The 13,082-nt window shown below is 47.2% G+C and overlaps 1 protein-coding gene across 2 annotated transcripts in view; it reads left to right on the top strand.

Annotated features, from left to right (window-relative positions):
* The first annotated feature begins 946 nt into the window (after window positions 1–946).
* The window catches only part of ABTB3 (ankyrin repeat and BTB domain containing 3), a 282,637-nt gene continuing 270,501 nt past the window's right edge, over window positions 947–13,082 (top strand). Inside the window, exon 1 of one of the 2 annotated variants that reach the window (XM_075938314.1) lies at window positions 947–2,194. In XM_075938314.1, the coding sequence (XP_075794429.1) occupies window positions 1,228–2,194 (967 nt within the window). In that variant the 5' untranslated portion in view covers window positions 947–1,227. The remainder of the gene's footprint in view (window positions 2,195–13,082) is intronic. The other variant, XM_075938306.1, reaches the window with a different exon arrangement.

Raw genomic sequence — 13,082 nt, 5'->3', positions numbered from 1 at the left:
ATTTCTCAGAGCTGCCTTCAAAATCTTGGGTCTCTTGATTTTGTCTCCACTCCAGGGTGGTGCAATTCAACAAGCATAAGAGTGACATTGGAAAAACAAAAAGAGAGAATGGAGAGGTGCATCCTGCTTGGACAGGAGCCAAACAGAATAGTTCCTGAGCTCCGCAGATGTGCAGATTCACTTTTAAATGATCTATTCTTTAATCTTAAAGACAAAATATTTGTAATGAAGGGAAGGGGAACCTTATATGTGGTGCTGTGATCTGCACAGAGGAAAATAGCCGGCTTTGCAACTTCCCACTGTAGCCAGGTATGCCTGCCTCTTTCTCACCTCCCCTCCTCCCCCATCAACCGAGCATGCTCTAACTTGTAATGGTGCTTGTTGCTCCATGTGTAATTAAATGGGAGGGAGGCAGGTCACTGGCATAGGTGCAATCACAAAAACCTGAAGTAGTCGGGTTGGTATACCTCGCAGTGGCAGGGAACCACACTGGGAACCACTGGGGCAAAATATGCTCTTGCAAGAATTCGCAGCTGCTGGGGCTGTTTTAGGATGGTTTCTAATTTCTACTACCTGCTAAGGGCACAAGCCTGGGATTTAAGCTATTCTTAACCACCCAAATCACTGCCTGTTCCTAGAGCTTTCCCTCCTCTTGTTTTTGGAGAATCTACATGCAGCCTGTGGGTTCTTAAAGTTCACCAAAAACAAATAACCAGAGAGAAACTAAAAAAAGACAGCCCCACCCCCAAGTCCTGGTAACAGGCCCAGAACAGTGAGGACTTGCTTTGGGTCTCGATTCCCCATGAATTCCAAAGCGTGAAGCTCGACAACCCCCATTTCCTGCCGCTGGAGGGGGAATGGGGGTGGCGATATAATTAGCATATGCCATGCCATTGGCTCGTGCCGGGGATGTTTTACATGTGCACGCCTCCCCCCGCTTTCTTCGGCTGGCTGGCTGGGTTTTGCGGTATAAGGCTGCCTGCTGCTGCCAGTGCAGTGCAGGGATCCGGGAGCGGCGAGGGAGGCTGGCGGCGGCGCTGCTGCTGGCGGCTGGGAGAAGGGAACATTTCAAGACTTATTTTTCCGGCGCTCGGCCGGGCGTGGGGGCGGCGCTGATCCGGCAAGCGGCTCGGGAAGGCGCAGCAAAGTAGCGAGTGGGCCCCGTCTCGTCTTCCCATTTCCCCCCCCCCCCTCCGGTTTCCTGCGGGTGCAGCATGAAGTGCAGCTATGGCAAGGCGCGGTAAGACTGTGGTGAGGACGCTGGAAGATTTGACCCTGGATTCTGGTTATGGTGGAGCTGCGGACTCCGTCCGGTCCTCCAACTTATCCCTGTGCTGCTCGGATTCCCACCCGGCTTACCCCTATGGAGGAAACTGCTGGCAGCATCTAACGGGCTCCATGCACAGTCGGCACAACAGCTTTGACACTGTCAACACGGTCCTAGTGGAAGACTCCGAGGTGCTGGACTGCTCAGGGCAGCAGTGCTCCAGGCTGCTGCCTGACCTTGAGGAGGTCCCCTGGAGTCTGGAGGAGGTGGAGGCGCTGCTCCTGCTACGGCCCAGGGAGCCCCGAGGCCCGGCGGCCACCCCGGGCAGCCCTGCCCGAGATGCCCTGGCCAAGCTCTCCACCTTGGTCAGCCGGGCGCTGGTCAGGATCGCCAAGGAGGCGCAGCGGCTGAGCCTGCGGTTTGCCAAATGCACCAAGCACGAGATCCAGAGCGCCATGGAGATCGTGCTGGACTGGACGCTGGCCGCCAGCTGCACGGCGGCTGCCCTGGGCGCCCTGTCGCTCTACAACATGAGCAGCAGCGGCGGCGACCGCTTCAGCCGGGGCAAGTCCGCCCGCTGCGGGCTCACCTTCTCGGTGGGCAAGTTCTACCGCTGGATGGTGGACAGCCGGGTGGCCGTGCGCATCCACGAGCACGCCGCCATCTACCTGACCGCCTGCCTGGAGAACCTCTTCCGAGACATCCACGGGCGGGTGCTGGCGGCGGGCCACCCGCACCCCAGCCGGGGCTCGGGCTCGGGGCCGGCCGCCGCGGCGGCGGGCGCGGAGAAGGACAAGGAGAGCGGCGGCGGCGGCGAGGCGCCCAAGTGGACGGTGGAGGCTCTGGAGCAGACGGTCAACAACGACGCGGAGCTGTGGGGCTTGCTGCAGCCCTACCAGCACCTCATCTGCGGCAAGAACGCCAGCGGTGAGTGCGCCCGCCGGGCCCCTCGGGGCTGCTCCTCCCCCTGGGCGCACCTGTGTGTGTGTGTGTGTGGGGGGGGGGTTACAGCCCCCCCGTGTGTCCTCTGCGGGAGGGGTGGCTCTCCTCCCCGTGCGCCCTCCTGTGAGGCCAGGGGTGAGGTGGGCTGGTCCTCCCTGTGTGCCCACCTGCGGGGATTGGAGCCCCCCATGTATTCTTCTGTGGGGGAGGGGCGATCCCCTTCCCGTGCGCCCTCCTGTGAGGCGGGGTTGGGGGGCCGTGGTATGCAGCCTTTCCCTGTCTGCCCACCTATGGGGGATGCAGCCCTCCATGTGTCCTCCCGTAGGGGAAGGCGCTGCTCCTCACTGTGCCCCCGCCCGTGGTCCTCCTGTGGGGGAAGGGGCTGTTTGCTCCTCTGCTGTGTGCCCACCTGTGGCGGGAACGGGAGGGGCTGCTCCCCTCCCCATGCGCCCTCCTGTCAGGCCAGGCGAGGAGGGTTTGGAGGGGCCGTCGTAACACAGCTTCCCTCGTGTGCCTGCCTGTGGGGCCAGGGGCCGGTGCTGGCGGGCACGGTATGCAGCCCTCTCGGTGCCAGGGCATTGGAAGGGGAGAGATGGCTCTAGTCTGTGTCCCCGGGGGATGGCAGCGCGGAGGGGGCTGCCCCCTGCCATCTAGACCCCTCGGGTGTCCCAAAGTTTGCCTGGCCTCTGCCTGCGCGGGGAGCAGGCTGCGTGGCGAGAATTGCAGGGCAACCCGTCCCTAGATGCGCGCCAGTGTGGCGCATTTTGACACTTCTTTTTTCGTGTGGGCGAAGCGTCAGCTGTCGTCAGCCAACCAACCAAAAAATCCCCTCTGCGACCCGCATCCGCTGGCGGGCGCTGGGCCCCTGGCTGCGCCCAGTCCCCCACACTTTGCACGCAGGCCCTTGGAGGATTTTTGCGCATCTGGAGTGGGATGCTCCGGCAAGTCCCAACTCCCTCCCGGGAAGGGCCGAGCACCTGTAGCGAGTGGGAGCTGCGATGCTCGTCCTCTCCTAGGAGCTGGCCCTCGGGGAGCGCAGAGAACCGACCCCCTCACCCTTAGGCGCATCTCCAGAGCGCTGCGCTTTTTTTGTGCTGCGCACTGGGGGTGAGGCTGTTGGTAATGAACCCACCCGCTGCTGCGCCTTCTGCAGGTCGAGCGGGAGGCGGGTCGGCTTTTACCCCGCGTCCATGCGGTGCCAAGCTGTTTTGACCTTGAACCGGGGGTTTGTGCGGGGCACGAACGGACTGTAAATCGGAGCGGAGACAGGGCTGTTTGCTGTGCACCCGTTCCTTGCACTCCCCCTCCCCGCCCAGCCATCTGTATGGAGTGCCATGCCGCAAGTGTCTGCGGCGGGCTACAGCCCTACAGAGCCGGCGGCAGAGGGGTGTGTGGGTGGAAGAGGAACAGGTCCTTCTGCAGCACCAAAAATGCACGGCCGATCTCATTAGGGGGCGGGGGGGGGGGGGGGAGCTGCTGTTAGCCAGCCCCGTGTGGCTGAAGGGGGGGGGGGGGCAGAGCTACTGAGCGTGTGGATGTGCGCGTCTCGGCTGCAGCCTGTCGCCGGCACAATGGGGAGAGGGCTGAGAGAGGGCAGAGCGTCCCGGTGGCACCTTTGGGGGCATTCTGTACAGTGCCATCCGTAATGAACTTCCGAGACTGAGCGGCGGGGTGTGTGTGTGTGTGTGTGTGGGGTTAGGGGCTTCTCAAAATGGTCGGGCTTCAGCGATGCTTGAGTTACAGTCTCACACTTCAAAGCTTCAATTTTCCACAGGAAATGGTACAAGCGTAACTGAACCCTCGAAAACGAAATCAAACTTTATTTCATATGCGGTGGTTTGGCCAGGGACTGCCTACTCGGAGCTCAGCTGCAGGCTTCCTGGGCAGATTTCATTCATGTTGCTGCTTGTTTACCGAAAGCTTGACACAGATGCAACATGATGATGCATCAACTTCCTGGGGATTATTTTTTTTTAGGAGGGGGCCAACGTTTTGATGGGTTTAGCTCTCCTTGACTATAACTGCCGGTCCCGGAATTGAAATTTCTTCTATTGTCAGCTAACCTAGATTCATAGCTGTAGTGAAAATGCAACAAAACCTATGATCTATTGTTTAGTCACACACGCCTTCTCTAAAATATATGTACACCTCAGATGTAAAATGCCCTTTTTGAAAACAGCATGAAACTGCGTTCGGCTTCTGTAATGTCTATAATTTAACTCTCTTAAGTTACTATAGCCCAGCCATTGCTTTATGCATGATTACTTGTTTTAAGATCTCCTTTCTCCCAGAGAGGGCCCAGAGAGCTGCAATACAGAGGAAAAAAAAACGGGCTAGATTCCCCAGCTGGAGTAAAATGTCATAGCTGCATCTGTGTCAGCTTTCCCTTATGGAGCTCTGACCACATCCACCAGCTGATCTGCCCCACTAGCTTTATTTAATCTTAAATCAGACAGTCTTTGCTGTTAATGGGTTGCATGTGTCTCATGATCCTTATGCATTATTTTCTCACAGTCAGTCAGTATGTGCATGTATGTGATCTCTTTAATGGTGATACTGTTGTGCTCCCCCCCCCCCACAGTATTATGCCTGTATGTTTCAGATGGCACCATTTTTCAGATCTGATGTTGCAGTGCTGTTCCTACAGACCTGTATTGAGTCTTTCATTTTGTAACTTCAGCCTCCTTGTAGCACCTCTGGATTTAAATTAACTTCATTTTGACCCTCATTCATCTCCTTTTCAGAGACTTCGATTGAGTTTTTCATCTCCCTTTTGTTTGTTTCTTTATCTAGTATTACCTCAGTTTTGCTTGGCTCAGGATTGAGCCACAAATATCTGCCATCAGTGGGAATCTTGCCTGATTAAAGATGCTGGGATTGGACCTTAACTGGTTCATCTTGCTTTGGTCTTCCTCTAGGCTTCATCCCCCACTCTTCAGTCTTCGTCATGTAAATGATGGAGTTCTTTATAGTCTTATCACTCTCAATTTGGTATACATCTTATACTTAGTGTAGATTTTTGAATGTGCAAGGAATGCAGAATCAGGCCACATAGCAGTACAGGATATCTTTTATTTTCGTGATAACATAAAAACTCAAACCTGGAAGAAATCTCAGAAGCCCAAACCCAGATCCCTGTGCTGAGGTAGCGCCAACCCTGGCAGGTGTTTGTTCAATTTGTTCTTAAAACCCTCCAGTAATGAGGATTCCACAACCTCCCTTGGAGGCCTGTTCCACAACTTAACAACTTTTGGAGTTACCAACTTTTCCCTAATATCTAACTTATATCTCCCTTGCTTCAGATTAGGCCTATTACTGTACTTGTTTTATCTTCAGTGGACAGGGAGAAACTGGTCACTGTCCTCTTTACAACAGCTCTTAACATATTTAAAGACTGTTCTCGGGGCCACTTATTCTTCCTTTCTTAAAAAAAAAAAGGCATGATTAGTCATAACCTTTCCTGATCAGGTTTTCTAAACCTTTTATAATTTTTTGTTGCTCTCCTCTGGACTGGCTCCAACTTAGCCCCGTCTTTCCTGAAGTGTGGTGCCCAGAATTGGACACATACTACAGCTAAGGGCTCAAGTGCTGAATAGAGTCGGGATAATTACCTCCTATAGATTACATACAACACTTCCTGTTAATACATCTCAGAATATTAGCTTTTTCCACAACTGTATCACATTGTTGACTCATTCAATTTGTGATCCAGGATAATCTTCAGATCCTTTTCAGCTGTACTACCACCTAGATAGTTTTCCCATTTTGTAAAAATGAATTTAATTTTTCCAAAGTACTTATCTCCATTACATGTCATTCTACTGATTTCAGATGAATTTTCAATGCCATTTTAAATTCTAATCCTCTCCTCCAAGTGCCTACAACCCCTCCTGTTCTGATCCACTTTAAAGTAATTTAAAGACTACATTTCCCTAGTTTGCTTATGAAAATGTCCCATGGAACTTTGACAAATACCTAAAATAAAAATGTCATCTCTATTGTTTCCCCCTATCCAGAAGGCGAGTAAACCCTGTCAAAGAAGGATATTAAGTTTGGTTGGCATGATTTGTTCTTGACAGATCTGTGCTGGTTATTCCATGTCATCCTGTTATCATTCAGGTGCTAAAAAAGTAATTGTTTAATAATTTGTTCTAGTATCCTCCCAGCTTTTGAAGTCAGGCTGATTTCATCTAATTCCCTAGTCCTTTCTGTCTCTTACCCTCCCCCCTTCCTTTAAAGTTAGATACTGTGTTTGCTGTTCTCTAATCCTCTGAGTCTTCACCCATCCTCCATGACTTCCCAAAGATAATTGCTAATAGTTTTGAGATGGTCTCAGCTAATTCTTTAAATTCCCAGGATGAATTTCTGCTGACTCGAATATCTCTAACTTACCTAAATATTCTTAACCTCTTTTGGCTTGCATTTCCTTCTCCTTTCTTGTTATAGTAATTAACACTTATGGTGAAGACTAGGGATGTTAAAATGCATGTAATTAAGTACCTGTGCAACTGCTGAAAAATTCTCTGTGCACTGCACACCTGCTCCTGCCTGTCCCCCACCCATATCCCTGCACTTCTGCCTCTGACAAAGAGGCTGCAGTGCAGGATGGCAGATGGCTCCCTGGGAGCCGGTGTGCATAGGAAGCTGGGTCCTCACGTGTACTGGGAGCCTGCATGTACACAGTTATACATTCACATCCATAGTGAAGACTGAAACAAAATAGGTATTAATCCAGTTATTAGCCCTCGTTCCTTATTAAGTAGAGGACCTACACTTTCCTTCATCTTTCTTTTGTTCCTAACTTTGTTTAAAGAACTACTTCCTTTTTGCTTTCTAGGTCGCTTGCTAGGTGTAACTCTTTTTGCATCATAGTCTTTCTGATTTTGTCCCTATATGCTTATGATGTTCTCTCGTACTCCTGATTTATTTAAGTGCTCATGATCTGCTCTGAGCACTTTCACCATTATTAAGAGATAGTTACATGCTAAAATGATTACATTCTTCTCCCCCCCACCTCTGAAATGTTTGTTTAGTTTTACTAATATAGCCCCATCACCATGATATCTAAGATACGACAAGCATTTATGAATTTATCCTCACAACACTTCTAGAAGAGAGGGAAATATGGTCTCTCTCTCACAGATGAGGAACTGAGGCATAGTGAGATTCACAGTGAGTTATCCAGTGTTGTGCAATAAGTCCATGGTTGGAGCCAAGAAAACTTCTGAAGCCACATCCCTTGGACACTGTTCAGTAGCATAACCAGAAAACCATCCTTCCTCTATACTTGCTGCTTAAGTTACAATCATAACATCAGCTGGGTATCTAACAGTGCTCTTCCCACTCTTCCCATCTACTCTCTCCAAATGCCCAGGAAATATACCCTACTTTATTGTGTGTTTAGATGGTTCAGAAATAGGGGACCCAATTATACTGTCAGTGGCAGGTGAAGAACAGTTATACATGTATTGATCTGGGTGGGAGTTACAAATGCATAGAATGATCCACCAAACCCTGATGGAAGCTAGAGTCAAGGATCCCTTATGGAGAGTACCTTGCCAACAGACCCAAGCCATGTGAATTGGGGGACTCCAAACTTAGTTTCTTTGCTGATTGCAACTGCAGCAGTATCACTCAGGGAGAAGTCTCTCTGGGAGGCAGCTCTCAAATCAAATCATTTAGGCTATGTCTACACTGGCGGGTTCTTGCGCAAGAAGTCTTGCGCAAGAAAACGTCCACACTGCCATGTGAGAGCTGTGCTTTTGCCCAAGAGCGCCCAAGGCAGTGTGGACGCTCTCTTGCATAAGAAAGCTCTGGTGGCCATTTTAGCCATAGGGCTTTCTTGTGCAAGAAATCCCTGCCGAGCATCCACACTGCCTGCTTGCGCAAGAGCTCCTGCGCAAGAGGGCTTACACCTGATAAAAAGAGCGTAACTCTTGTGCAAGGAGCCCTCTCTTACCACGCCGTACTGTAAACTTCCTTGCGCAAGAGTGGGCGGGCAGTGTAGACGCTCTGCAGATTCTTGCGCAAGAATGGCCATACTTGCGTAAGAAGCTGCGAGTGTAGACATAGCCTTAGGGTTTTACACATTAAAGTCAACACATTACTTCCCCTGGAAACTAAACAGGCAACCAGTGAAGAGAACAGAACACCAATGTTTCTTCTTGCAAGAAGCTTGTTTGGATATAAAAGTCTGCATCTGGATATGAAATGGTTGCAAGATATGAAACTGTTTTGAAATGTAAGGGAGATGGAAAGTGGTAGAAAAATGGCCTCAGGATTGGCGACACACAAATGACTCTTTCATGGCATTCACCAATCTGTTGTGCCCAGTGTTTACTCACCACATCTGAGGATACAGCTCAGTATATTTATCCATAGTTAGATCATCACCCACTTCTAGATGTCCTAACAAGATTTGAGTTACAAAATAATTATATACCAATGGTGGTCATGCCCCTTGAGTCAGGGTGGTGGCTAGTATAGTTCTTGCCAATTTTACTTGCTTCCGACAGTAGTTTCCTCCAGCCTACTAACCTCGTCTGCATTGAGCTCAGCCAACTACCTTCACCCAAGCCCTGATCTTATACACTGGATCATTCCTCACAGTGCACTGCTAGGTAGAGATAATGGAGAGGTAGACTACACTATAACCTTCTCACTAAGCACCTAAGGACCACATTCCTCATCTCTTCCCAGCTTCAGCATTTTTCCAGTTTCTTCCACTTACACCATCACCAGTATCGGGTCATATTCTCACGCCCAGTCTCAGCACCACACTGAATTCACAACTTCACCCCCAATTCTTTTCTCCATATAGCACTTCACAGCACACATCTATGCATGTGGAAGGTTTCAATAGAATAACAGGAAAACTATCACATGCAGAATTTTTTCCCTCTGTCCCCTTCCCCCTCCCCCACATTCTATTTCTAGGCAAAAGAGATTAATTTAGCCTTTCATATGAAATGACCTGTAAATGTGTAACTCCCATACACTCAATAAATATTTCAAGATACTTTTAAAATGCAGCCAATTATATTGTTTATACTTTTGACAGAATCTAAGCATAGTTGATTACATGTTCTATTACTTTACCTGAAGGGTTTAATTGAACCATCTGAAAACGTACTTTCAACTGAAGCATCACATCTGAAAACTGTTTCTATGCTGGTCTTTCATGGATTCTTTGGAAGAAATATTCTTTAGCCATGGGACATGCTTGATTTTTGTTTGTTAGTTACATTTCTTTAAACTTTTCCATGAAATTTCCCCCACCCAAAAAGAATGGAGATCTCTGTGTTGTAGGCTCAGAAAAACATAACTTGTGTCACTTGTACATTCTAGAAAGTAAAACTGTTTTTCTGTGAAATTAGAAATAGGAGGTTATTGATCATATGCAATGAATCCATGAGAGGCTTGGTTTATTTTCACATGGGTAGAGTGAGATCAGGTATATGTTATTACAGCAGCTTGGAAACAAGGAGCCATTATGTATGTTCATCAGTTTAGTAGAATGGATATAGAACAAAAACTCACAGGCTGCGTCTACACTGGCATGATTTTGTGCAAATACTTTTAATGGAAAAGTTTTTCCATTAAAAGTATTTGCGCAAGAGAGCATCTACACTGGCATGTGTCTTTGCGCAAAATATTTGCTTTTGCGCAAAAGCATCCATGCCAGTGTAGACTCTCTTGCGCAAGAAAGCTCCGTGGTCATTTTAGCCATCGGGCTTTCTTGCGCAAGACATTAACGTTGCTGTCTACACTGGCCCTCTTGCGCAAGAATACTTGCGCAAGAGGGCTTATCCCTGAGCGGGAGTGTCAGAGTATTTGCGCAAGAACCACTGATTTTGTACATTACAAAGTCAGTGTTCTTGCGCAAATACTCGTAGCCAGTGTAGACAGGCGGCAAGACTTTGCGCAAAAGCAGCCGCTTTTTGCACAAACTCTTGCCAGTGTAGACACAACCACATTGTGGTAGCTTGCTGAGGTGCTGGAGACTTGCTTTTGTTTTGTTTTAATAAAAATTTCACTTTGAATTGACCTGCTGTTTAATTGTGTTTTGAAATGTTCATGTACTTGAACTAAAATCCTTGAATTCTTAAGTGAGTCTAGATTTCCTTACTACAGTGGCTTCTGGGTTATGAACAAGGTGTGCAACATGGTCCACATTTCGTTTGTTGTTAGCGTAATTAGAGATGCTACTTACTTCTAGCAATACTAATTTAAAGACCATCGGGGCATATACCCTCAGACATGCACATTGGCTTCCATTGATCTGTGAGTCAGTTAGATGTGCATGTCCAAGGCCAGAATTTAGCTTTAACAAATCATAGACATGGTTATTTTCATCACTTTCACTAAGATGGTGTCAATCAGCCTGCTGTTCCCTTTCTTTTGAGTTTATTTTGATTCATATATTCATGCCATTCTAAGCAGCAGCTTTCCTTTGCTCTAGCTGCTCCTGGACACATTTTGAAAAGTTGTTATAATAGACTAGCCTGGTAATACCCTCTTCAACTGATAACAAGCATACATTATAACCTAGCAGTTGCAAACATGTTTAAGATCTGCACCATCTCCTACCAGAGCTCTTGCAGCACTTGGCAGCTGGGGAAACGCAATGAGCCTTTGCAGTATGATTTGGAGGTTGTTGGCTGTTGTTGTTTTTTTTAAACAGGGACAATTTCAGATGGGAATTAGGATCAGAGCATGTTTCAAGGCTGAGGGACCCACAGAGAGCAGCTATCTCCTTTCACTATGGCAGAGTGGTGAAGGGAATCTTTCAGATCCCTGGCCTGTTTAACACAGTGTATCTACTTAACCCTAATCTCATTCAGTCAAGACTGCCTGTTTTGTAAAATATCCTGGGTCATTTTGGTAAAGGGATGTAAATCTGTAATTAAATCCATTGGGCCAAATTCTGTCATCCTTAATTGACTTCAGTAGAAGTTTTATTCAATTAAGGACTATGTAGTTTGACCTTGACTTCCTTGGCAATAATCCAGATATAACTGAATTTGGAATGTGGACCTTTATGTACTTACAGTTGAGTCAATGATGTATATTTTCAGTAATTCTGACTTTTTAAAAAAAGATTGCAAAATGTGAAAGCAGAAGAGAGAAATGCTTTGAGTGGCTGGCAGATGAAAGCAAAGTTCTGGTGAAGGGTCGGTGGTGCAAGTTTTGTTTGAAGTGGGAGTATTAGTGAGGAGCTAGTGAGGGTAACTGAGCCAGGAAGGAAGGGGAATATCCTGAGGCTGGCAAATTCAGGGCCTGATCCTTCCGCCTTTACTCTTGTAAGCAATGCATTAGTTTTACTGGCATTATTTGCATAATAGTAGCCGGAATGGACCCTAAGTGAGCAGAGAAAAGGGAATTAGAGGAAATTAAAAAAGGGAGTTACAGGACTCTTTCAAAGGAACAGAGAATCTGAATAAATTGTCCATGAACAGAGGGAAAGAGAGGCAGATAGCCCTGGGAGAATATCTGAGTACAGTATTTAAAGAGACTATGCTTTTAAACCCCATTACTGTAAAATCTTGCTTACCCAAATGTAACCAGGAAGGTAGGGTTGGGTGGGGTCCCAGCAAGGCTACAGGTAATAAACTGGAATGCTCACAAAGGATCCTTCAATTATTAATTTAATTGATCCTTTCCTGGATATTAGGGAGTGCTGGATAATCAGGATTGAAATATAGAGCCTTTAGATGTATTGTATTTGGCTGTGTCAGAGTGTATTTAGAGCAGACTGTGAAACCGAGGGCTATGCTCTTAACTACTCAGTGGCTTGCAAATAGGAACTGAGCACAAGAATGAAGGAGAGAGATCTGTAGGGAAGGAGCAGGGACTAAATGCTGCTGTTTTTCCTGAACCTGGAAACAGAAGAGCTAGTAAGAGTGAGAGTAGACTGAGCCCCTGACTGAGCGGGGGTATCATCAAGCCTCTGAGAGGCTGTGCAAAGCTTACAAATTCTTCAGCTGGAAGATAATGAATTGTTCACCAATAGAAGGAAGGAGGAACGTTAGAAGTGAGATGCCGTTCAGATCGGTAACTGCAATGAGCAGTGCAGAGAAAGGGAAGGCACAGCATTGCATACAATACAGTTTCCAACATATCACAGAAATGACTAACTTTACTGAAGCATAGATTGTACATCCATATATATATGAGTTATTTTTCACCAACTCTCCAAAGAATGAACAAAAATAGCAAGATCTAGTTGTTCTCAGAAAAGCTATTATTTCAGTTGATGTCTACAAATTAACTGTTACAAGCATCAATATTTCTTAAAATTTTTTAGGGCCATTGTGTTTTTTTTCACTTGTCTAAAGTAGAATATCATTAAAGCAATGCAAACAGTATGTCCCAAATGTACTGTATATCAACCTTTCCTGTAGTCCTCACTTGGGAAAAATTCCCATTGACTTCAATGGAAATACTGTCTGGCTGTGTCTAGACTGGCAAGTTTTTCTGCAAAATCAGATGATTTTGCGGAAAAACTTGCCAGCTGTCTACACTGGCCACTTGAATTTCCGGAAAAGCACTGACGATCTCATGTAAAATCATCAGTGCTTTTCCGGAAATACTATGCTGCTCCCGTTCGGGCAAAAGTCTTTTTCTGAAAGACTTTTGTGCAAAAGGGCCAGTGTAGACAGCATAGTACTGTTTTATGCAAAAAAGCCCCGATCGCGAAAATGGCAATCGGGGCTTTTCTGCGGAAAACCGCGTCTAGATTGGCCATGGATGGTTTTCCGCAAAAAGTGCTTTTGCAGAAAAGCATCCTGCCAATCTAGACGCGATTTTTCCGAAAATGCTTTTAATGGAAAACTTTTCCATTAAAAGCATTTTCGGAAAATCATGCCAGTGT

This window comes from Pelodiscus sinensis, chromosome 1, assembly GCF_049634645.1.
Source record: "Pelodiscus sinensis isolate JC-2024 chromosome 1, ASM4963464v1, whole genome shotgun sequence".
Lineage (NCBI taxonomy): Eukaryota > Metazoa > Chordata > Testudines > Trionychidae > Pelodiscus > Pelodiscus sinensis.
Note: the sequence above shows the minus strand (reverse complement) of the source record. Positions and strands in the feature narration are given on the sequence as shown.